At 41.9% G+C, this 23,115-nt stretch overlaps 1 protein-coding gene across 2 annotated transcripts; it reads left to right on the top strand.

Moving 5' to 3' along the window:
• The first annotated feature begins 531 nt into the window (after positions 1 to 531).
• LOC103353753 (CD109 antigen-like) lies at positions 532 to 18,465 on the top strand. 2 transcript variants are annotated; one of them, XM_008276883.1, is made up of 32 exons: positions 532 to 740; positions 825 to 985; positions 1,072 to 1,100; positions 1,222 to 1,455; positions 1,569 to 1,691; positions 1,782 to 1,821; positions 3,331 to 3,412; positions 3,499 to 3,604; positions 3,714 to 3,840; positions 3,922 to 4,031; positions 4,117 to 4,308; positions 4,566 to 4,670; positions 4,782 to 4,844; positions 6,209 to 6,379; positions 6,549 to 6,701; positions 7,477 to 7,546; positions 7,658 to 7,739; positions 7,825 to 7,942; positions 8,057 to 8,170; positions 10,017 to 10,235; positions 10,402 to 10,543; positions 11,279 to 11,455; positions 11,542 to 11,623; positions 11,827 to 12,058; positions 12,255 to 12,426; positions 14,087 to 14,277; positions 14,514 to 14,663; positions 14,746 to 14,811; positions 15,320 to 15,459; positions 15,583 to 15,739; positions 17,643 to 17,745; positions 17,931 to 18,465. In XM_008276883.1, exons 1-32 carry the CDS (start codon positions 676 to 678, stop codon positions 18,122 to 18,124), a joined length of 4,170 nt encoding a protein of 1,389 aa, XP_008275105.1. In that variant the 5' UTR covers positions 532 to 675; the 3' UTR covers positions 18,125 to 18,465. The 2 variants fall into 2 exon arrangements, with proteins under 2 accessions (XP_008275105.1, XP_008275104.1); XM_008276882.1 differs by having other exon boundaries at positions 7,655 to 7,739.
• Positions 18,466 to 23,115: the final 4,650 nt, after the last annotated feature.

Here is a 23,115-nt window from a genome sequence, read left to right as displayed (position 1 = left end):
CATCCAAGATCAATAGCTGTTGCTGTTTTTGGACACAGAATGTTCTCGGACAGCTGAGTTTTTTTTTCTCGTAATTTTCTCCCGAGACGCAACACCGCCTGCTGGCCTGTCATCCCGTGTTGACGCTGGATAATTAAAATGTCAAGCCTGTTTATCACGTTGCTCAATTGCGCTATTATGGATTCAGAAAGGCGAGTCCTATAGTGTAGCAAAAATGTAGAATGAAAGATTTGAATAGCAGCCTGTGTTTTCAGATAACACGGCGAGAATTAAACTCCCAGGTGGCTTCATGTCATGTATCTCACGCTGCTCCCTGACATTCAAGACGGTATTTTCCTCTCGGTGTGGATATGATAGCACCAGTGTGTCTCACTCTGGGCTTTGAACGGGACTGGGAATTGTCAGGCGCTGAATAGACGGAGGAGATTCGGTCCCCCCGGGCAAAGGCGTTAAGAGTGTGTGAACATCCCTGTACTCCACTTCATTCATTGTGTGTGTGAGACAAAGAATGTATGTGTGATGATGCATCCTGATGTGTGTGTGAGTCCCACATGGGGTGTTGGAGTGGGTACAGGAAGGTGGAGTTTTGTCACCTTACATTGTCACATGTCCAGGACGGTTTAGTTGCATGAAGCTGTCTGCCTGGTGTCTGAAAGGAAAGGAAAGCAGAAGAACATGAACGTGATCTGCACCTTGCTCGTGTGTATTGTTGTTCCTGGTTCGACACAGGATTTATCCAGGTAGGTAGCCAGCAATTGTTTGACACTACATTTCTGTACGAATTGATAGAGTGGCTTCTTTAACGTCCCCGTCTTTCCCCTCAGCGCCAGTCCGACACTGTTCCTGATCTCGGGTCCAGAGGTGTTGCGCGCTGGCACACCGACTCCGCTGGCCGTCACTGTTTTTGATGACTTCCCTGGCAGGGTGACAGCCGAGGTGGCGCATGGTGACACTAAAGTCACCCAAACGGAGGACTTTCAAGGAGGTGACACTGCAGTTTCACAGAGATTCATGTTTTGTTTGATGACTTTTTTTGACTTTGAAGGGCTAAAACATCGTTCTGTTTTCAAGGTTTGACCAGTATCCTCACTCTTCCTCCTGTGAGTGTATTTTCCTTTTACTGTCCCCAGTCCAAAAATTCCCGTAATGAGGGTAATTCTTAGAAATGAAGTGTGAAATCACATGTGTACGTGTCTGATGGCGCTTATATAATGGCTCCAGATTCCCGGCTCTATAACTCAGAATTCCCTCCTCAACTTGACGGTGAGGGGCTTCAAGGAGGACGCTGTCATTTTCACCAACACCACCACCCTCAGCTTCGACCTCAGGAATGTCTCCACCTTCATCCAAACCGACAGATCGCGTTATGAACCCGGGGACACCGTCAAAGTCAGAATTGTCGTCATCCAGCTGGATAACCATCCATACAAAGGCAGAGTGGACGTCTCTGTCCAGGTAGGTTTCTGCTTTCTGTGTGGAAGAACAAAACCACAGGAGCCCAGTAGATTTTTTTTTAGTGATGCATCGTGTGGTGACAAGTTTGACTGATGTTTCTTTGTCACATGCAGGATCCCAGTGGGAATGTTGTTGACAGGTGGGAGTCCACAGGGAATCTGGGAATCGTGTTGCAGGAATTCACTTTATCCCAGACGCCTCCACTTGGACAATGGACCATCACAACCACAGTGAATGTAGGCTTGAAATACAGAATGTATTAGTGTTTATATAGCATGGTGCTTTTAGCAGAAAAACATAATTCCATTTTACCTTCCTCTCTACAGGGCGTGACTGATGAGAAAGAGTTCACTGTGGAGCTTTACGGTTGGTAGTTGATATTGCAATATTATTTATCGACTGGGGGTCTGTGGTTTTTTTGTCAGTGGGTCAGTCCACCACTTTGGCTGGATTTGCTTGAGATTACCCGCAAACATTCATGGTCCCCAGAAGATGAATCGTACTGTGGTGTTCCCTTAGTTTAAAGTTTGTACTGCCACCATAAGGCAGCTTAAAATATCTTGACAACCACTGGATGGATTGTCATTAAATTTTGTACCAAGACATTCAAGATATCTACACAATACATCCTAAACACAACTAGATCTGATTAAAAGGCACCAAATGTTGGACAGACATTGTGTTAACAAACGACTGGTGATTCATTGACTATATAACTACCACCGCTAGTTGTCATATTTAGGTTTTTTTTAATTGAAGTGTCTTACTTGATGGAGTTGTAGCTAAATTTAGTAAACATCCAAGTGAACCCAGAAGGGGTAAACGATTTAGGCAAAATATCTAATTGAGATTTTTCTGAAAGATTTAGCAATTTGATTTATGATATAAGGGGGCTAAAAGGTGGCTCGATGGTTAGCACTGTTGCCTCGCAGCAAGAAGGTCACTGGTTCGTGTCCCAGTGAGGACGCTCAGGATCTTTCTGCGTGGAGTTTGAATGTTCTCCCCGTGTAGCGTGGGTTCTCTCCGGGTTCTCCGGCTTTCTCCAATTGGTGATTCTAAATTGTCTGTAGGTGTGAATGTGAATGTGCTTGGTTGTCTGTCTCTAAGTGTAGCCCTGTGATAGACTGGTGACCTGTCCAGGGTGTCCCCTGCCTTCACCCTGAGTCAGCTGGGATAGACTCCAGCCCCCCATGACCCTAGTGAGGATTAAGCGGTGTATAGATGATGGATGGATTTATGATATAATTTTCTTTTAAAGTCAAGCTTCAGTTCAAAACAGATTTAAAGCCTGTGATGGAACATTACCGTATTTTACCACCTTTACTATCAGAAGTGTGACTGTCCCACAAGGAAGACGACATGACTTTGTAAAACCATTGACACAACGGTTTAAGCTCTTGTTCAGACACACTGCAAAATGTACGGTGTGGTCACTAAACAGTTACATTCAGTGTCTGAACCACACAATATCAATGGGTGGCATAAACAACCCCTTAAAGTTTAGATCAGCTCAGATGAAATGAAAATTGAGTTATACAGCATTAGTGTCATATTAAATAGCAACACCTCATGTATTCTAAGTTGCAGCCTAATTGCATTGTTTCACATCTGACTCTGTATAATTATTCAGTCTTAGTCACCAGAGGACGAACTGCAGGATCTTTGGTAATCCCCTTCTAAGCCACATTCTGTTTTGTCCACTTTTGTCGGTTTCTGATGAAAAATTCTGCAAAACTAACGACATTCCCATCAACCTCAGCACAGCTCTGTGTGTTCAAATGATAAAATATCACATTCAACTTAAGATTAAATTGTGATTTAAAAAAAATACACATGTTGTGTATCTTCCTGTGATCTTTCTGGCTGCTGTTACAGAGCGTCCTCGCTTTGAAGTGCTGGTCAAGATGCCTTCACAGATCCTCGCTGGAGATGATATCACAGGATCAGTGAGAGCGCTGTGAGTTCTGTTCTGTCATTCAGATCAACAATACCACACACATATATCCTACACTAGTGTATGATGATACCCTGTTTCCTCTCTAGTTACCCCAGTGGACAGCCTCTACATGGAACATTAGCTGTTTCAGTTATTATGTATGATGCTGTAAAAAACACGTCTTCTCCGTTCCTGCTTACGCAAACGACAGAGGTGAGATTTTATTGTCCCCTGAGCTCATCCACTCATTGTTCGACATAAACAGAAGCAAGAATTGACTCTCCGAGGAGACGTTCAGCAGTTATATAACCTCATCTTGCAGATCTATGGATCAGCACAGTTCTTCTTCAGCAAAGATCAGCTTCAGGCTCTACACACTTCATCAGCGTTCAGCAGCAGCGACCACGTCACTGTTCACGTTGCTGCCTGTGTTAACGACAGCGTCACAGGTATGATGTACTCCTAGTTGGTTTATGTAAAATACATTTCAATGTCAAACCACAAAATAACACGCTTTGTTCTCACTTAAGGATTTAAAGTGAACAAAACGGTTAAAGTCCACTTGATGAAGAACACATTCCAACTTATGTTCCACCATTTTCCACCCTCACTAAAGCCCGGTTTACACTTCTTTACAAACGTGAGTGGATTAAAAGTATTCCTCTTTTCTTCGAGTAAACTTTGATTTCCCTCAGATGAGAACCTTCTCTGTCTGTTTTCCACAGCTTAGTATCTCAAGATATGACCAAATGCCGCTCAGCACGTCCGACCGGATACATTCTGCCGTGGTTGAGGTCACTCAGAGAACCGCTATGATGAACGGGGAAACTACAACTCTGACTCTTCCTGTGCCCGAGGATGGAAACGTCCACATTCAGTTTAGATTGCAGGATGAAGTCGTGATGCTTTTTATTCGGGTAAATATTTGGATTCGCAGGACTTTGAAAGCATTACTGGCTGCATGTAATGGGAGTAGTTTCGGTAAAGAAAGATTCCACACATTAGTTATTTATAAAAAAAACAACCGCAGGACGTTTAACTGGCTGGATACCTGTTCTGTAAGCGTAAGAGAACATCTTTGGATTTTAAAGGATAAACACCCACACAAAGATTAAGGGCATCTTTTATGATATTTCAGTCCATCGGTTCATATTTGCTTTTCGTCTATATTCAGGCCAGATTCCAGTCCAGTGAGGAGACTCTGAAGGTTTACACCAACCACTCCTCTCCCAGTGGATCATATGTTCAGATCTTGCCAGTCGACACCTTACCTGCACAGGTAACTCAAAACATCTGTTTCGTATCATTAAATAAAGGAAGCATACAGCAAACGTGCTACGATTAGGTGGTTAATTTAGTGAGCAAAGCATCATTTCAATCGCGTTTTCAGATTGGATCGCCTTTTGTGCTGAGTGTGGAGGCCACCCTTCAACCAGCGGAGCTTCACTTTGTGGTGAGTTTGGTCAAACCCTAAAATACGGAGGGTGCAGTGGATACTCAGCTTGATTGGCAACTTTGGAAGATGACAGCAGGCTAGGTATCAGAATAAACAAACTATAATCAGATAAAATGAATGAATGTTAAGTTCCATAACTGGTCCCACTTTTGAAATGATCTATTTTGAAATTACTTGAATATCGGCCCAGGGACATGACTGAACAGTTGGTTTATAAACAAATGAACAAAACTATTTTCCAGTGTGAATCCATTTATATTCGTTGTGAATTAGAAGTCCTGATGTGGCTCGCAGGAGCATCATTGCTGCGTCCAATTCATGTGCATCTTAACTTTCATATTTTAGTTTCTGAACTGCTGACATGTTGCACTGAGAGAGTGGCTTATAGTTTGTGCAAATAGAAAGAGTTCTGAGAAATTTTTCAGGTCGTTTGAAAATGAAATTTGACTACATCATGATAAAGCCATAAACACAACATAACAATTCCCTGGCATTCGACCCGGCATGAGACTTTATTGTTTTTACTGTTCTTATTGTCCTTTTTAGTGATTTTATTATAATTTTATTGTATTTTATATGTTTTATATTGTTGTACATTTAATGTTCAGCACTTTCTTTCGACTTTTGTTGTGTTAAAGTGCTTTTTAAATAAAGTTGAGTTGAATTTACAAACTGAAATGAGGACGCAAACATTTGAAGTACATGGAAACCAAGAGGATCAATTCATTTTGAGTGTCTTCATGTTGATATTGACTTTAAATGTGCTGTTTATGGGCAAGCTTCCCCTCTTATTCTTCATTTAAAATTTTCCATCACATATGCTGGGATTACAGTATTAGTTATTGCCGTTTTTTTGGAGCAATCATTAGAATTTGTCTTCTTTTAGGAGTCGTAAATGTGCCACACAGTTAAACCTACAGTAAATATTTGCTGAAATATCAAAATCTTTTAGCATGATCAGAAAATGTGACAATGACCAAACTGTGAAAGGTAAACTCAGCTTGATTAATATCTTTGAATGTGCGTTACTATATTAAATGCTAACCCCCCTTTCAGATTCCCATTTTACTTTAATGTGTGGAGAATTAGCATCTTTTGCAATATTTTAACTGTACATTCATCAATATGCAGCTGAAGGAGGCGTAGTTATGGCGAATAAGAAACATTTTCCACTGTCTGGAGTTGGATCTGTTCTCATTAGATGCCATTATATATATTTGCTTAAGTGTGCTGCAGAGAATCAGGGGGCAGAGATCAATACGGGCAGTTATGGACTTCATTGTGCTTAATTAAAACATCCAGTGTCGTTAGTAGCTAAATGCAAATAATGACTGCTTCTTTTTCTGCTCTTGCACGTCCAGGTGAGCTCTCAAGGTCAGGTGGTGTCTGCCGGAACGACAAAGTCCCTCTCGTTCTCTCTGACACCAGCGCTGTCCTGGTCCCCTGAGGCCTGCGTCACCGTCTACTGCATCCTGTCGGACGGAGAGGTTGCCGCTGACACAGCACGCATACCCATCAGTCAACACAACCACGTACGACGGTTACTGTTTCTACTCTGTGTATTTAACTACAGAATAGAATAGAATGATTTTTATTGTCATCATACACAGAGTACAACGAAATTAAAAACTGTTCCATTCCCGTAAGTACAGCAATCCTCCCAGCATGTAAAGCGATAATCCGTGTCTGTGCTCTCCTCAGGTGTCTCTAACCTGGAGCGTTTACGGGGCCCAGCCGGGTGAGAAGGTATCGCTCACCGTGGCCACCCTTGAATCCAGGTCCCAGGTGGGAGTCGTGGTACTGGGGACGCACGACGACGCTCTGGAGTCCGACCTGGACGTCAAAGTGGAACAGGTGTGACAACTTTTTTTTTGATAACAAAAGCCTAAAAGGTCAAGTCGTCTTCCTTAAGTGTTGTAAATGGGATTTAGAATCACCTGATCTGAGCCCAGGAGCGACTTCTACTCTCTGAGGATTTGATAAATATCGTCCAGAGACAAAAGGGGCAAGATTTAATATCTGAAATGTAAACGTCTCTTAACCTTTATCAAATATTCACCTGTTTGGACGCTGTCAGATTTGCCTCATTTACCCCCTTTGTCCATTCCAGTTTAATTCCAAAGAACTCTTCCCAGTCGTCTCAACCTGTTGTGCAACATCCCTTGGCACGCTTTTTCCGACTGATACCGTTCGGGCATTCAGATCGTGACCACTGAACTGGCTCATCTGGATGTAACTTATACGTCTGCTTTGTTAAGAGGTGACTCCTGTTTCTAAGCGCTGGTAACTCTAGTGTGTCGGAACGCAGGACCTGGGGGTTGTTTATGGCTGTAAGATGGAGGAAACAAAGCTTCACCACCTTTTTCTCATCTCCTAAACTCTGGCGTCTTGTATTGTTGGTGGTAGACTAGATTATTTAAAATCTAAGATCCCCCTCTGGCAACCACAGAGACTTTTTTACACTTGACATCACCTGCCATCGACCTGACCTGCGTTTTCATGGGCGGCCACGCTAATAAAACATGATCTGATAGCGGGCCTCTCTAAAAGCCCTGCAACAAAAACAGATTTAACACAGATTTACCATTGTTATCAGCTTTTTTTTTTTTTTGTTCCTTTCACACCACAGGACTGTAATCTTAGGATGCTGACCAATGCAAGGCTGTATAAGAAGAAGCAGCCTGATGGAGCTAAAAATGGTAAAAGTGGAGTCCCTCTTGTGGCCGTTTAGCATATTGGCTTGATTTCAACACAACTTCGTTCTTCAGATCAACAGTCTCTCTCTCTCTTTTGGGAATGGTTTTCAGAAGGACATGTCCTGATGATACAGAAGTACTGGAGACACCTGTTGAATGTCAATGAATCCTTCCTGTGGTTAGACACGACTGTAAGGTGAGAGCTGGGAGATTCAGATGATACGAGTCAGCTCATATATTTCTGGCAAAACCTGCTTTTTTTTTCTTCCCATTTCTCCCAGCGAGAAAACATGGACAAGTGGGGAAATAACAGTACCTGACGGTGTCACCTCTTTGAAAGCATTTGCGCTGGTGATGTCGGAGAACCTGGGTTTGGGCTTCACTCCTGTTCCCCAGAAGGTAACGAAACACGACAGCAGTGTTCCTCAAAATCCAAGTTACAGACAAGTGTGCTTCTTTAAAATAGACACTGTGAGAGGCTGTTTTCTCTGAATGTTGTCCTCTCCCTGACAGCTGATCGTATCCAAGGATTTCTCCTTGTCTATGGCTGTCCCTCCACACCTGATCAGAGGAGAGGAGATCGTGCTGGAAGTGAACGTCATCAACCATTTGGGGCAGGACATAGAAGTATGTAGGACAAAATGTGTGCAATGTTTTATAAGGTGGGAGTGTTACTGGTAAACTACAGTGTACAACCGAGGTGAATGTACCCTTGTGTAATATTACTTAACCCATTAAGAGCTGGTGTCCACATGCATGGACATCACATTTTGGGTTATGTTACCACAGTAGTTAATTATTTTTACTTCATTTTATTTTATTTTTAAATATTTTGTTATTTTTATTTCAGAATTTTTATTTATTAATTTATTTTTAGATATTTAAAAAATATTTTTATATCTATTTTTAAAATGTATATTTTCTTTTTCTTTATATATTTTTTATTTTATTTTAATTTTAAATATTTTATTATTTTTCTTTCATGATTTGTATTTATTAATTTATTTCTATGTATTTTTAAAATATTTGTATATATATTTTTAAAAATATATTTTTTTATTTTCTTTATATTTTTTTTATTTAAAAAATGCATATCAAACAAGAGCTTAAGAGGTTAAATGTCAAATTATTCAACCTTGTATCACCTTATATTGACTGCATTACTTCTAAGTTGAACAGTAGGGTGTTTGTGCTTGTCCTAAATTCAGACAGTAGCAGTTAATATTAATTCTATTCAAATAATACAGGCGTTTCAAAAGGAACTCAGATTCACTGATGCTCTAACTGGACATAGTTTTCCTTTTTTTTTCCTTTAGAATCTGTTTTTGTGATTTTTGAAGTCTGCTTTCATCATAGTGTTCCTGTACTTTTGAGCTTCTGCAGAATAGGATCCATCTTGTCAGCCAATATCATGGTGCCTTTTATAAAAGTCGTCTCCCAACACCTTTTGCACCCCTGCAGCCCCACATCAGTCCTATTTCTTCTGTGCATCACTATCAGGACTTTGCATTCAGTGTGGAAGTGTGACCAGGTTCACACTAAACACGCTGGACCCCATTTGAGCCAAACAAAGTTATCATCTGACCAAACAGTGTGCTCCCAATCACTGTTCTTTTTATGTCTTTTAGCAAAGTTTCATCTTGCAGTTTTGTGCCAAGAAGCGAGCAAGGCTGTTTCCTTGGATGCTAAGGTTGATGTAATGCAGTATCCTTCACACTGTCGGAGCTGTTGCCAGAATCTCAGATTTCCCTTGATAACCCGAGTGCTCACTCTGAAGCGCTTCTCTGCCTGTTTTTCAGAGACAGATCATACAAACTGCGCACTGTGTGTTGCCTCGTTTTAGGGAATGTGGCTTTGGTTAGAGGTGGTATGGCTCCTAATTACTGCTGTACCTGTGTTTTGACTACATTGCAGTTGGTCTTCCTGTGTCCTTTTTCATCTTTGTGAGGCTGCACAGTTAGATTTTGACGTGTTTCTGCCTTTTGCATGTGGAGCCATGATGCAGACATGTAGAGAGACACAGTGCAAAGGTCCAAAACAGAGAAAATTCTGTCATTTGTAAGTCATTATATAACTATTTTTATACAATTAGACTAATCAGGAATTAGGCGTGCTAATTGTTTTTACTTTAAGGCTTGTATTTTTAATGTAGTCGTTCAAAAGTACTGCTGTCTGGTCATCCATTTGAGCAAACACTCTACTTGTCTACTTAGAAATAACACGACTATTGTGAGGTGTGTTAAATGATTTGACATTTAAGTTATATTACACTGGGGTGTATTCACTTCCATTCTGACCTGAAGCATCACCCTCCATTCCCTCTTCAGATTCAGATCCAGGAGACTCTCCAACAGATGATTTATTAGTGTCTTCCAATAACAAACATCTGTCACTGTCATTTATAAAACAAGAATACGCTACATTCTTTTGTTTTAAAGGATTGTGCATTGTTCCCATATGTTTCCCTTCGCAGGTCATTGTGCTGCTAGCGCAGAGCGAGGCCTTTGAGTTTGTTTTGACAGACCGCAGGCAAGCGTCTGTTATAAATGCACAAAAACTCACCTTAAGGAGTCATGTGTCTGCTTCAGCCCTATTCCCTATAAGGCCGCTGGCTGTGGGCGAGATGGAAATATCGGTGGACGCCGTATCTGCAGAGGGCTCAGACGGCCTTGCTCGGAGAGTGACAGTGAAGGTAAACAGAAAAGTTGACAAGAAATACACATGCAGTCCAATTTAGCGTGCTTGTGAGGAAATTGAAATGTGCGGCTACACTTAAAGATGCAAGTGTCAGATACAACTGGCTACGTGGCACACAGTCGATCCCGTTATAACAGTGAATTACTTCCATGTTCCCGAAGCCCGAAGGAGTCGAACAGTCCTTCTCGCAGACTCTGTTCCTGGAGCTCGAACCAGACAAGTACAACAGTTCCAGATCCGTCTCCTTCTCCTATCCAGCAGATGTGGTGCCGGGCAGCCAGAGGGCCTACGCGGTGTTGGTTGGTACGTCTACCCATTTGTCCTCTCTGTTGTTGCCAGTTGAAGTTCCATCTGAGTGGAGTTTATGTTTATTTTTAAGTCAATTAGGCATGCATAATATGTGCTCACATTTTCCTTTTGTGTTTGGATAATGAGCTCGGGTGTATGCACATGAAACATTTAAGGGTGCTGGACGGTTAAAAAATGGAAAGGACGGACATCAAACGGGAATGTTTATGGCGCACAGATTCTGAACAGCTGTCGGGCTGTTTGGCTTGGCTCCATTCAGGTTTGAGGGATGTTGGGAATTTGTCATGCTAGAGAGGCAAGCTTCAGGATTTTCCCTAATTGGAGCCAAAATTGCGGTTTCTGTGCTTGTTGTGATAGTCGGCTTTAATAAACATTAAGCAAATGTGCAGGACAAAGGTTTTGTGTCTGCGGGGCTGTGGCCTTCTGCTCGGTGTGATGATGATTGATCGGTTCTTTTCCATTCTTCCATAACTTGTAATTGAAACCACTGACTGACCACCTGACTTTCCAAGTAGCCATTTCGAAAATATTATTTTTTTCGTTTTTATGCGGGTCAGAAGTTTCCGTACTTCGGGTTCTGTTGGAGGTAGCAGACGTTTAAAAGGTTTTATTGAGTGCATTTGCTTAGTGTTTATGACAGTAGAGAAACAGAGACAGCAGAGATATAAGTCTGATCACCTATTAGTGAACATGTTGTCACCTGCTGCCCTCATGTATTCCTTTACTCAGGTGATATCTTGGCTTTGTCCATCAACAACTTGGATTCCCTGGTTCAGATGCCTCTTGGATGCGGAGAGCAGAACATGATCCGCTTTGCTCCAAGTGTTTATGTTCTCCAGTACCTGGACAGGACACCCCAAGACAACGCGGAGATCAGGAGCAGGACTCTGCGCTACATGATGGACGGTAAGCTGCTCTTACATCATTCACTTCGATGGACTTTAAACAGTGAAATAAATATCCTGAGTGCTGTTATGTGTATTTTCTGTAAGGATATAAAAGACAGCTGAGCTACCAACGAGACGACGGTTCCTTCAGCGCTTTTGGATCCAACGACACTGCTGGCAGCACATGGTAGGCTTTATGCATTTATGATTTTAATATTTATTTTATTTGAGAGGACTTATTATTATTATAGGCTCTTTTGGGGGGGATTTTATGGCTTGTGCAGGTATAGATCCACAAGTTTGCCATCTACTTTATGCTTCTTTTTTATATGTTTTCTTAAATCTGTAACATAAATTAAAGTTTAAACTCCCTCTCTCCACTCCTTCCAGGCTGACAGCCTTCGTGCTGCGCTCCTTCCTCCAGGCTCAGCCCTACATACAGGTAGACCAGAGCGTCCTGTCCAGGGCCATAACTTGGCTCTTCAAGCAACAGGGGCCCCAGGGGGAGTTCAGGGAGGCGGGCAGGTTGATCCACACAGCGATGCAGGGCGGGCTGGACGGTGGCCCGGTGGCGCTCACTGCTTACGTACTGGCAGCAGTTCTGGAGGGCGTGACTGATGCGGTAAGTCAAGAGAATATTCAAGAGAGACGGCCGATGACATTTTACAGCAGACCTAAAAACCAGTTATGTAACCAGGAAAAATAAACTTCAGCTCTTCGGAACATGAAATTGAAGTGCCGTCACATAAAGTGTACAGTGTGCTGGTTATATAGTCAGTTGACTGTAGTGATCTTTTGTCTGGTTTCTCTGTGTGAAGATCTTGTACACAGACAATGTGTCTCTGGCTGAGAGCTACCTGAGGAACCAGGTGTCCAGTGGCGCTGTGGGTAACTACAGCCTAAGCCTGGCGGCCTATGCTTTAGCTCTGACCGGCAGTCCGGTAGCCGGCACTGCCCTCAATGAGCTCAACAGGAGAGCTGACTACGCAGGTAACTTCTACTGGGTTTTTTTCTCTTTTGTTTTGATCAGATAAGCACGTACAAACATTCATAACATCTTCTACATTTGCAAGCATGATGACATCCTGAGTAAGTCTGATTAGATTTTTTTCCTATGTTTTTATAGTTATAAGAAATAGATTATTATTAAGTGCCACCTTTATGTGACATTTGATATCCTGGGGTTGGTCGGTTTAAAAAGAAAAAAAAAGAAGCCCAAATGTAAAAATAGAACCGTCCTTTGCCAGTTTTTTCCTCTCCCCTCATTGGTTTTAAGCCCATTTAGATGAGCATAAGCGCGTGTTTTAAACAGTCAAGTTAAAGAAAACATTGACTCTGGGTTTCACACCCTGCTCTCCTGAGGGAACATCATCATTATTCCACCATAAACTGGAGTGTGTTTTCATATATTTGTCAAGCAAAAAATGTCCCCCAAAAAAATCAATAAAATGAAAATGGAAATTAGCCTTGTTTCCATTAATTGCTTTGGAGAAAATAAACCTGACTGTGTGTTGTCATCAGAAGGTGGCAGTACAGGCTACACATGGCTGTAATAGACAGAGTAGAAGAAGACTGAAACCAAACCAGCTGTTTTCTAACTGCTAAAAAGCCTTGAAGAAAAACAAACATCTACGAGAGAAAAATGAGTAGAAGTTCTAATTATTCTTTCACGTCCGGTGCTATTGACCATGTTTTCAGATAACGTGTTCTTCTGGAACCAGATCAAGTTATGATGCCATCATCATGCGAAGACAACAAAAAAACGTAGAAACAGCTGATCAGTCATGAGAGTTAAATGCTGCCTACATCAGACATAATTCAAAAAAGTGTTTCCATCTAATACCACTTTACTGTTTTTTCAAAAAAGTAAAAAAAACAAACAAACAAACAAAAAACAACATCTCAATGCAAAACAGATTGGGGAAGTTTGTGTTTTTAAAGTTTGCCATTTCCATTAAGATTTCTCTAATGCAGTACTTTCAAATTGTCATAAAAATACATAATAAAAACTGGACTTATGTTGCTCTTTATACTTTCTCACTGGCTCTGGGTGAACAGCCCTGTGATTGGTTAAAGCCGCCCATCACAGACTGGACTTTTAAGAGTCTGAAAATATCCAAGAGGAGGTGCAGAGGTCTAATTTAATCTCAGGTGACTTGAATTACAATATTCTGAAAGGTTATTCTGGAATTTTTGTCCAGCGATGCCAAAAATACTGCGTATCCCAGCTTTAAGCTGTGCTTTTGCAAGTCACAGTTCTTTTTTATAAAGTGCCTGCCTCATCTCAGTTGCTAAGTGTCCCATTTTTGGTGGCTAAATGATTAAACGTTTTCTACCAATGAATATTGAAGAGGATGCTTGAATGTAAAATGTGCTGCTGTAGCTGCAAACCGAAAAGAACAAACATGCTGAAGTGAATCTTAGATTATCAGCCAGTTTGCAGGAAACCACTTGACCAGGAGTTCTTATGAAGGAACTTTATTTTTTTGCTAAGATCAACATCCTTGTGAAGAACATCAGCAACACAAATGAAAACATTTCATCACCTTGTGTTCGATCCCTGACGCTGAGCCGTCTGAGACAGCATTACGTGCACACGCATATTAAATGATTACATTAATTATAAAATCTGTCATTTTATTTTCTTAAGACGGAGTCAAGATGTGGAGATCCTCTACTGGCCTGAGGTCGCACGACCTGCGGCCCGGATCAGTGCAGATCGAGATGGCCTCTTATGTGATGCTGGCTCTGTTTAGGCGTGGCAGTTTTATTGAGGGCATTGCGCTCATGAAGTGGTTAAGCAGACAGAGAAACCATCTCGGGGGCTACGGGACGACGCAGGTGAGACGAATCCTGTTTATTCTCTTACTTTAGAAAGTCATTCCTAACTATGCAAATGTAAGTAAAATAATACCAGTTTGCTTCAGTCCCGAGGACACAAAAACAATAGTGAGAATGAAAATATCTTAACTCCAGCCAGCCATGGTACCCTAATGAAAAACTGATGCCCACTTTAAACCAAATTATACATACAGTATGTGGCCATGTTACACAGCTTTGCATGTTGTCTTCCTCAGGACACCGTCGTTGCCATCCAGGCGCTGGCTCGCTACGCTACGTTCAGTGGTGCCAACACCATTAACCTGAGGTTTAACATATCTACTCCAACATCTTCGTCACTGTTTCGAATCAACTCCACCAACTATCTATCGTATCAAAGCCAAGAGGTCCGTATATAAACTCATATATTCGTTGGTTAATAGAGATTGTAACTGAACTTGTGTTTTTAAAATCTCCTATTTCTCTTAGATTAACGCTGAAAAAGATCCACGTCTAAATATATACATGGAAGGACGGGGGTTTGCCTTATTTCAGGTACGATGGAGCTGTTTTTGTGTCTGTCTGGCCTTAATTCGCTCACATTTAATTAATCGAACGGTTGCAGATGCGATTACAGGTACCCCTTAAACAGTGAAAATGTTTCCATACCTCCATCACGTTCGGCTCAACAGACGGCCTAACCGCCGGAGCATGAGCAGAATAAATTGATTTCAGCAGCTGTGCATGATGGGTTCACTCGGCACAGCATCCCGCATTATAGATGCAAAATCAAAACAGCTAAATGCAAATGTGGCATGATAATGGACTCCCAGCAGTTAACATCTGGAACGCAGACTGCGGCTCTCTGCGCTTAGTGCATCCAGATAGCATCAGTCAGAGGAGGACGACGGCGAAAGGTTAATCTGTTCACCGTGCTCAATATTACAACCCGTGGTAACTTTGTGTAATTTAATTTGATACTTTTACACAGAAACAAGCAGAAACTGTAGGTTTTAGTTGGTTATTATGACGTGTTAACTTTATACATGTTTAATCCGTGCAGCTGAACGTCTTTTATCACCTGGAGACCGAAGCGTTTTCACAGCACCTAAAGCAAACCAGAGACGAGGAAGCGTTCTCGTTAGACGTCGAGGTCGTGGACGACGGTGACCACAATCACATCATGTTGTCTATCTGCATGAGGTGAGTGCTGCAGCATAGACAGACATGTAATATCAATTTAAACATTCATTTTTTAGAGTTCTGTTGCCCTGCGTGCCAAATACTGTATAAAATCACACGATCCCTTGCTTTTATCCTCTCTAGATTAAAGGACAATCAGGCGATACCTCAAACAGGCATGGCTATACTGGATGTGGGCATGCTCAGTGGGTTCACTCTCTCACCTGGAGCTGCTGTCCCCGGAGATCTTATCAGGAAGGTGGAGGTGTCACCTGAGAAAGTCAGCCTGTACCTGGACTCAGTGAGTGCTTGAGATTGTAAAACGTTCTAAAACAATCAGCCATCAAAAGCCACTATGTGTAATATGTGTGTGATTTTATGACCTCTTCTTGGGTCATTACATCCCTCCTCTTTACCGCCACTAAACGAAGGACTTGATGCTCATAATGACTGCTAGAAGAAAAAGTAAGCAACCAGTTTCTCTAACATCGAGTTATTTGTATACAGATGTTTGGAGCATCCACAGGGTAGAATCCACAAACAGATGTGTACTTCTACAGCTCCCCTTTCCATTTCTGCCAAGGAGCTGTCAGGAATAATTATCTTAATGTCTGTGTACAATAATATATATGTGTATAAGTGGCTTAACGACATAAAATCCACAATCCAAACCAGTGACCCAACACAGTCAGTTAGAAAAGTTAGAAAATGAGAAGTTAGAAAACCTGTTTATTGAAACTGAAGTGAGTACAGTTGTGATTTCCAAAAAGCCTAATTGCATGAACAGGGTTGTAAAATGACCCGTAAACACCAGAACTTTCTCTCTTTTTGGACCTATGGGCTTTGTCTACCTACATGTCTGCATAATGGACCCACGTGGAAAAGAAACGCCTGACGAACATCCGAGGCTTCACAAAGATGATCACTTTCTGTTCTACCACAGACAGTGAACTACTTGCACAACCTAGCTCTAAAAAAAAAAAAAAAACGACAGGCAAGTGATTGAGACTTCGGTGGAAATCGAGTTTCTGGCAGCAGCTCAGGCAGCGTGAAGGATGTTGCATGACATCAACCTCTATGGACGGCATCCGAGGAAAAACACCTTGTTTGCATTTCAGCAGAAAAACTGCAAGCTGAAGCTTTGCTAAATAAACAAGAAGAAAGGAAACATTTCTGGAGCAACTTCTTTGGTCGGATGATGGTCAAGATAGGCTCAGGCTTGTTTGGTGCGGTGAACTTGGTGCTTCACTGTCAGGACTACGCGTTCACTGTGTAGTCCTGACAGATAAAGTGGTGATGCAATGATGTGAGGCTGCATGAGTGCCAAAGGTGTTTGGATGTGACATTTATAGATGATGCCGTGATGCCTTTCTTGTCAGCCGATATACCAAAACACTAAGTGACATGATGACTCCTTGTCCTCCTTATTTAATTCTTAAGTCTTCCTTGATTGTCCCTGTATCGCATGTTTTCACTGTCAAAGCACCTTGTGAACACTGCTCTTAAATGCACTATATAAATAAAGTTATTGTCGGTTCACGTCCCTGTGAGGACACCAGGATCTTTCTGCGTGGAGGTTGCATGTTCTCCCCATGCAGTGTGGGTTCTCTCTGGGTTCTCCGGCTTCCTCCCACACAGTCCAAGAACATGTTGAGGTTAATTGGTGATTCTAAATCGTCCGTAGGTGTGAATGTGAGTGTGCTTGGTTGTCTGTCTCTAAGTGTAGCCCTGTGATAGACTGGTGACCTGTCCAAGTGTCTCCTGCCTTCACCCTGAGTCAGCTGGGATAGACTCCAGCCCCCCACGACCCTAGTGAGGATTAAGCGGTTGGATTATTATCTGCAGAGGCTTGTCAGAACAAAAATATTATCTTGGTGTCTACAGGTCATTTTACAACTATGTGTATTCTGTATTCTCACTTTCGTTACATTGAATTTCTACTTTGAGGTCTATATTTTCAGTATAATCAATTTGTTTTCATTGCTCATAAGAGGAAATACTCTACAATTCAACTCACAGTTTATTGTAATTATTGAGAGCTGATACAATTTTGAATAATTTGACATTTAGGTGTTATTACACAGGGGTCCTTTGCTGTACAGTGTACATGCTCAGACTACATAAAAAAAATGATGATTAACTGTGTAATGCAAAGTACAGACAGTAGTTTGTCATCACTCCCTTTTTTTTGGTATCATTTGCAGATTACCAAGTCAAAGGTTTGCATCATTCTTCCTCTCGTCACAAACTACAAGGTGGCCCACATGCAGGACGCCGTGCTGCGGGTTTACGACTACTATGAACCCAGTGAGTACGACCACAAACAAAGTGGCTGTAACTTCACAGCACCGTATACTTTAATGTAAAATCATAATCCCAACTCTGAAATAACAGTTTGCTGTTTTAGCTGCAGCTGCTAAAGTCTGCTGCATCTGAAATACCCAGAATGCAACACACCAGTGATCTCTTGATTTTTTTTTTTCTGTTTTCAGGCAGAAAAGCAACAACTACATACAACCTCCGTTTCCTTCACAACGTGGGCTCCTGCTACTTCTGTGGCGTGAACTGCAATCACTGCAAGCCAGCAATGACCATCATAAAGCCCTCTAGTTACTCGAGCAGTAGCGCCATCTACAGCCTGAGTTGCCTGTTCCTAGCACTTGCTTCTTTCCTTGTTGTAGTCTGAGTAGAATAGAATTTTAAACAAGACACATATATTGAGAGAAGCAGCTGTAGTATGTACACCTGTATACACTTTAATGTGCACTGGATGCATTTTTCTTTTATACAAAATCTGTTACTTCTTGACAAATGATTTTAATATTTAGGGCGACTGATGGCGTGACACTTGCTCAGTGCACAGTGGCGCCCTCTACTGTTTACATGTGTTTAGTTTTGTATTATTTTTGAATCTGAAATGACTGTCCTTGGAAACTTTGTACCTGTTAAAAGTTCATTTATGTAAGAAACCCGTTTTTATGGTTTGGTACATTATAAAACCATTAAATATGCATTTCTACTTACGTCTTTACGGCTGCCAATCTCCATTTGATCCCTTGCGCTGACAGGAATGAAACATGGTATAAAGAACTGATGTATAGTTGGCAGGAGAACATTGGAGAAGATTTATTTTTCAGATCCACATGTGTCCTGTTGTCAAAAGTTTGGCAGAAAACGCAGACATGTTCAGCCGCCTGAAGATGTATAAAGGCTTACAAAAAAAAAGGCTGTTTCAGCAAATGGCCGACATTTGAGTTTGAAATGTTTCTCGCTGTGAGCCAGAGGAATGCAGGCTGACCTACACAAGTATGCAGAGCAAACACACGCATGTTAGTCGTCTCCAGAGAGTAATCAGGTTTGACATCGCTGACGTTATCATGAAATACGAGTGTTATTATAAGATGTCGGCCTACTGTGCTCAGTTCTGGGTCATATTTCATTTGGTACGACGCAAACCTTTGACAACATGTTCACCAGATCATTTTTGTCCTACCAATCAATAATCTTTCACTGACAGCGTTTTGCTTTGAAGCCGACGCTGACAATGATGAGTAGCACGAAGCTCCTTCTAAATCTGGTTTCTGCTGTAAATGGAAAAATGTTAGACAATATTAATCGCTCACTTTTTTTTTTTGGAATCCCGCAAATCTTCAAGAAAGAAAACCAAGTGAAATACCAATATTGGACGTGTCACCAGGAGGTTTGGATTGCAGCTGAGTCTGACATTTGACCTCTTGGCACATCATCCACCACCTAAGAAAAAAAAACTTAAAAAAAAAAAGGCTGTCATGATCTTTTGTATTTTACTGGAAATGCGCGTCTGGTTTTTATGTGTTAGATGTTTTAAAAGGCTCATTGGCAAAGCAATTTCCCTCAAGGGACAATAAAACCTTTTGTTTATAAGCAAAAGCAGACATGCGAAAGGAGAATATTAGATGCAAAAATCAAATACATCCTTCACACATGCGACATTTGGATTTTTGACTTGTGTTGAATGTAACAAAGGATGATTGTGTGTAAGAAGAGATACCTGTCATGGCCTTCGTCTCTACTTTAAAACACAATGATTATTAAAAAAAATCAATCAAGCTGCTTTCTTTGTGTTATACAACATCATTAATTACATGTAAACAAGTAGAACGTCCACCTTCACGGATAGAGTGAAGTTCCTGTGAATATATCTGAACACATTTTTAACCGCATACGACCAGAATGTCCTGTACTTTTTCTCCCTTCGCCTCCTGACCGTGTTAACACATGTTGATGTTTTAAGACATTACCTTACATAAGGCTTTAAATGTGACTGCACAGCAGCGTGCAGGAGAACATATGCATGCCTTAGCAGTTATTATAGGTACCCCAAAGCTATTCCATACAGTTCCCATTAAAAGCTGCATCCAAGGCTGCAGTTCTAAATTCACAAACACTAGATGGCAATCTCATTATAGTAATAGCTCGAAGTTTAGGCGAGACCTGGAGCCCATAAAAACGGATGGTCAACACACTTGCTTTTTTAAAAAATGTAATAAAAACTTAAGTGTTACTGATAAACACAAGTGCTTACTGTGTTGGGAGGATGTGAGGATAATAAACACAATGCACAGACTAAATAGAGATGCTCAGTTACATCCTGTATGCTGCCATGCTGTTATTTATTGCCAGAAATAATTATGTTTAACTGTCTAAACTCTGAGTATGAATCCATGTGGGAAAACTTCACACACATAAAGGTCACGACAAATGACCCACGCTAACCAGGGCTGTGTTTGTAGGTCAAACTACCCAAACAGACAGTCAATCTGGGGCATGCACTGGCCATGATGTCATGCATTTCCTATGTCCGAGAGCCCCTTCTAATGCAGTGCCCTTAGACAGCTTAGGTTAAGTGCATTTAAAGTAGTAGGAGTTTAAGATGAGTTGAAAGAGGCCCTTTCTGGGCACAAAGACGCGTAGGAGCCAAAGGAGGAGATGATTTATGGTTTCACTGAGCATCTATCTGTCATCACTTTGCCATCTCGCGTTGCAACAGGAGATTAAGGGGAACAAAATGAAATATCACTCCTCTCTATTTCTGCAGAAGTTTTTTGGAGTTGGTGTTGGGTCACGTCGCGCCCAGGACAACACCGAGGTCTGCGCTCATAAATCAGGGCCATCAGATGCGATGACAGTTATTAATATTGTCACCAAGGAGATGCAGGTGTGGTAAACACAGCAGAGGAGATGATTATTTATGAATGTCCTCTCCTGATGGGAGCCATTAGAGAGACACACAGTGTTGTTGTTGGACGCACTGTGACAGAAGGCAAGATGGAGCGTTTGTTTTTGTACCAAATTTGCATTGACCGCTGGTTTTGCATATTAATCTTCGAAATAGGCGGCGTTGCATAACTGAGAGAAATCCGTCTCTTTGCTGGATTTGATCAAACGCACTCATCGTGGAGGAGAACGCAGATGACAGCCCTGCGGTTATTTAAGTGTGGTACCTTTTGTTGCTTTGTATAATCAGCAGCGATTATGATGTGATATATGGTGATATTATAATGATAAATTGCATAATAACGTCTACTTTTGCGACCACAGTTATTCGGCGTAGGACGATGTGGGTAGGAAGTGCTTCTGGCAAGTTTTGATGCTTTATCTCAGTAAAACATTTATTCCAAAAACAGACACGGAAAATTGCTCCCCGTGGCCCTGCTCCAGATGACATCAGTAGGAAAGAATCACCATCACAACAAACAACCACATCATATGGAAACCCACTGAGGCTGGTGTCGTGACAGAAGCCGGGGGGGCAGCAGCAGCAACGGAGATGAATCAAAGGGGGAAAACTCCCAACTCCCCAGCGATGCTACCTAAACGGCTCCCTATGTCGCTCAGGAGGAGGAGGATGATGCGTCTGTTTGGCACGGTACGCTCCATTCACTGGGGCGAGTCATGGAAAATCCCTTTTGAGCTTCCATCCCACCCAGAGTGAGAGCGTATTTACACAACCCCCATGCGACCCTGAGCAGGCCCCGGCCAGACAGACCAATCCATCCTAGGCGGAGGGGATTCCGCTGCAACAAAGCAGAGCTGAAAAGTCCTGCTCGGTCGGCCCCGCTGTAGGGAAGCCGTCCCCCGATCTCACCGCTGTGGTATGATCCGCTCAGGTGAAGATGAAACCAGACTTGAGGAGTCTGGTTCAGGATTCGTCACCGACCAACGACTGTGCTCGGGGGACTGTTTGTGTGTGTGGACGTGCACAGGTGGATGCTATCTCCTACGTGAGTCACCGTCTCTTGGTGTGTCAGCAGTTTGTGTCTGCTTCACTGTTTATTTGGACAAGCATGAGCTGCTACAAGCCCAGTGACATAAGACCGTATACTGCAGTTCAGGATCATCTGGGGATTTCGGTCCTGTATGTCTGTCTTCTGGAGCTTGGATATTTCAGTCACAGATTCTTTCTTATACAGACTGACTTTTATGGAAGCACTCAATACGTTTGGAGAGAAGTTGTATCAGGTAGGTATACATCTAAGTGACAGGTGTAGCTACATAAACTACATAAAATCCAACATGACAGTTTTTCCCCACAAACTGCAATATAAGCCTGCTGCAAAGAACTCTAAGCTGCCAGAAGATGTAGGAATCCATCCATTATCTCTACACCTTAATCCTCACTAGGGTCGTGGGGGCCTGGAGTCTATCCCAGCTGACTCAGGGTGAAGGCAGGGGACACCCTGGACAGGTCACCAGTCTGTCACAGGGCTACACTTAGAGACAGACAACCAAGCACACTCACATTCACACCTACGGACAATTTAGAATCACCAATTAACCTCAACATGTTTTTGGACCTTGTTGGAGGAAGCTGGAGAACCCGGAGAGAACCCACGCTGCACGGGGAGAACATGTAAACTCCACGTGGAAAGATCCGGAGCATTCTCACAGGGACTGGTGCTAACCACCGAGCCACCTTGCAGCCCAGATGTAGGACTGAGAATGCTATTTGTAGCGATGCTGGTGGTGTTGATTTGGGGGTGACAGTGTTGGTCTATATGTTGGTCCATCATTGTGGTCCAGACTGAAACATCTAACTATTGAAAGGATAACTGTGATATTTCACACAGACCTTTACTGAATGGTGTTCAGATGATGAATCTTAATGTAGCAGGTTTTTACTGCATCCTGTGAAATATCTCAACTTGATGGTTTGTCACAAAGTTCAGCACAAACTATTGTAGTTCTTGGATGATGAATACTAATGACTTTCATGAGCCCCTGATGTTTCCTTTTGTGCAACAACGAATTTGGAATTTGTGAATATTTATCGTCCAACAAAACACCAAACACACAGTCTTCCAACTGTAGGGATGAACTATAACCACTTTGGTGATTCCTTAACTTGTCTTCTCGTGTCATCCTCAGCATTCAACTGAATTCATCCACCTGCAAAACTAATGTCATGTTGAACAGCCTCTAAACGTGGAAATAATATTAGAGTTGGATACGATGCCTCCACTGCTTGCATGTAACATTTTCATAAACCACAATTATATAAGAAAGCCTACCGTACAGTTTGCTTAAATTGTTCTGCTATTTATTGAATTTGTAGTTTTTTGCATTCTTCCTGTGACAAATGAATTGAATTCATGACCTAAAATGTCCATTAAAGATGAGGAGTGCATGCACGAACGA

This window comes from Stegastes partitus, unplaced genomic scaffold (genome assembly GCF_000690725.1).
Source record: "Stegastes partitus isolate 25-593 unplaced genomic scaffold, Stegastes_partitus-1.0.2 Scaffold82, whole genome shotgun sequence".
Taxonomy (NCBI): domain Eukaryota; kingdom Metazoa; phylum Chordata; class Actinopteri; family Pomacentridae; genus Stegastes; species Stegastes partitus.
Note: the sequence above shows the minus strand (reverse complement) of the source record. Positions and strands in the feature narration are given on the sequence as shown.

Coding starts and splice junctions, on each gene's coding strand:
- LOC103353753 (XM_008276882.1), top strand. CDS start 676: ATGAACGTGATCTGCACCTTGCTCGTGTGTATTGTTGTTCCTGGTTCG. Junction 741..824: donor TCGACACAGGATTTATCCAG/GTAGGTAGCCAG, acceptor CTTTCCCCTCAG/CGCCAGTCCGACACTGTTCC. Junction 3,605..3,713: donor TGCTTACGCAAACGACAGAG/GTGAGATTTTAT, acceptor CTCATCTTGCAG/ATCTATGGATCAGCACAGTT.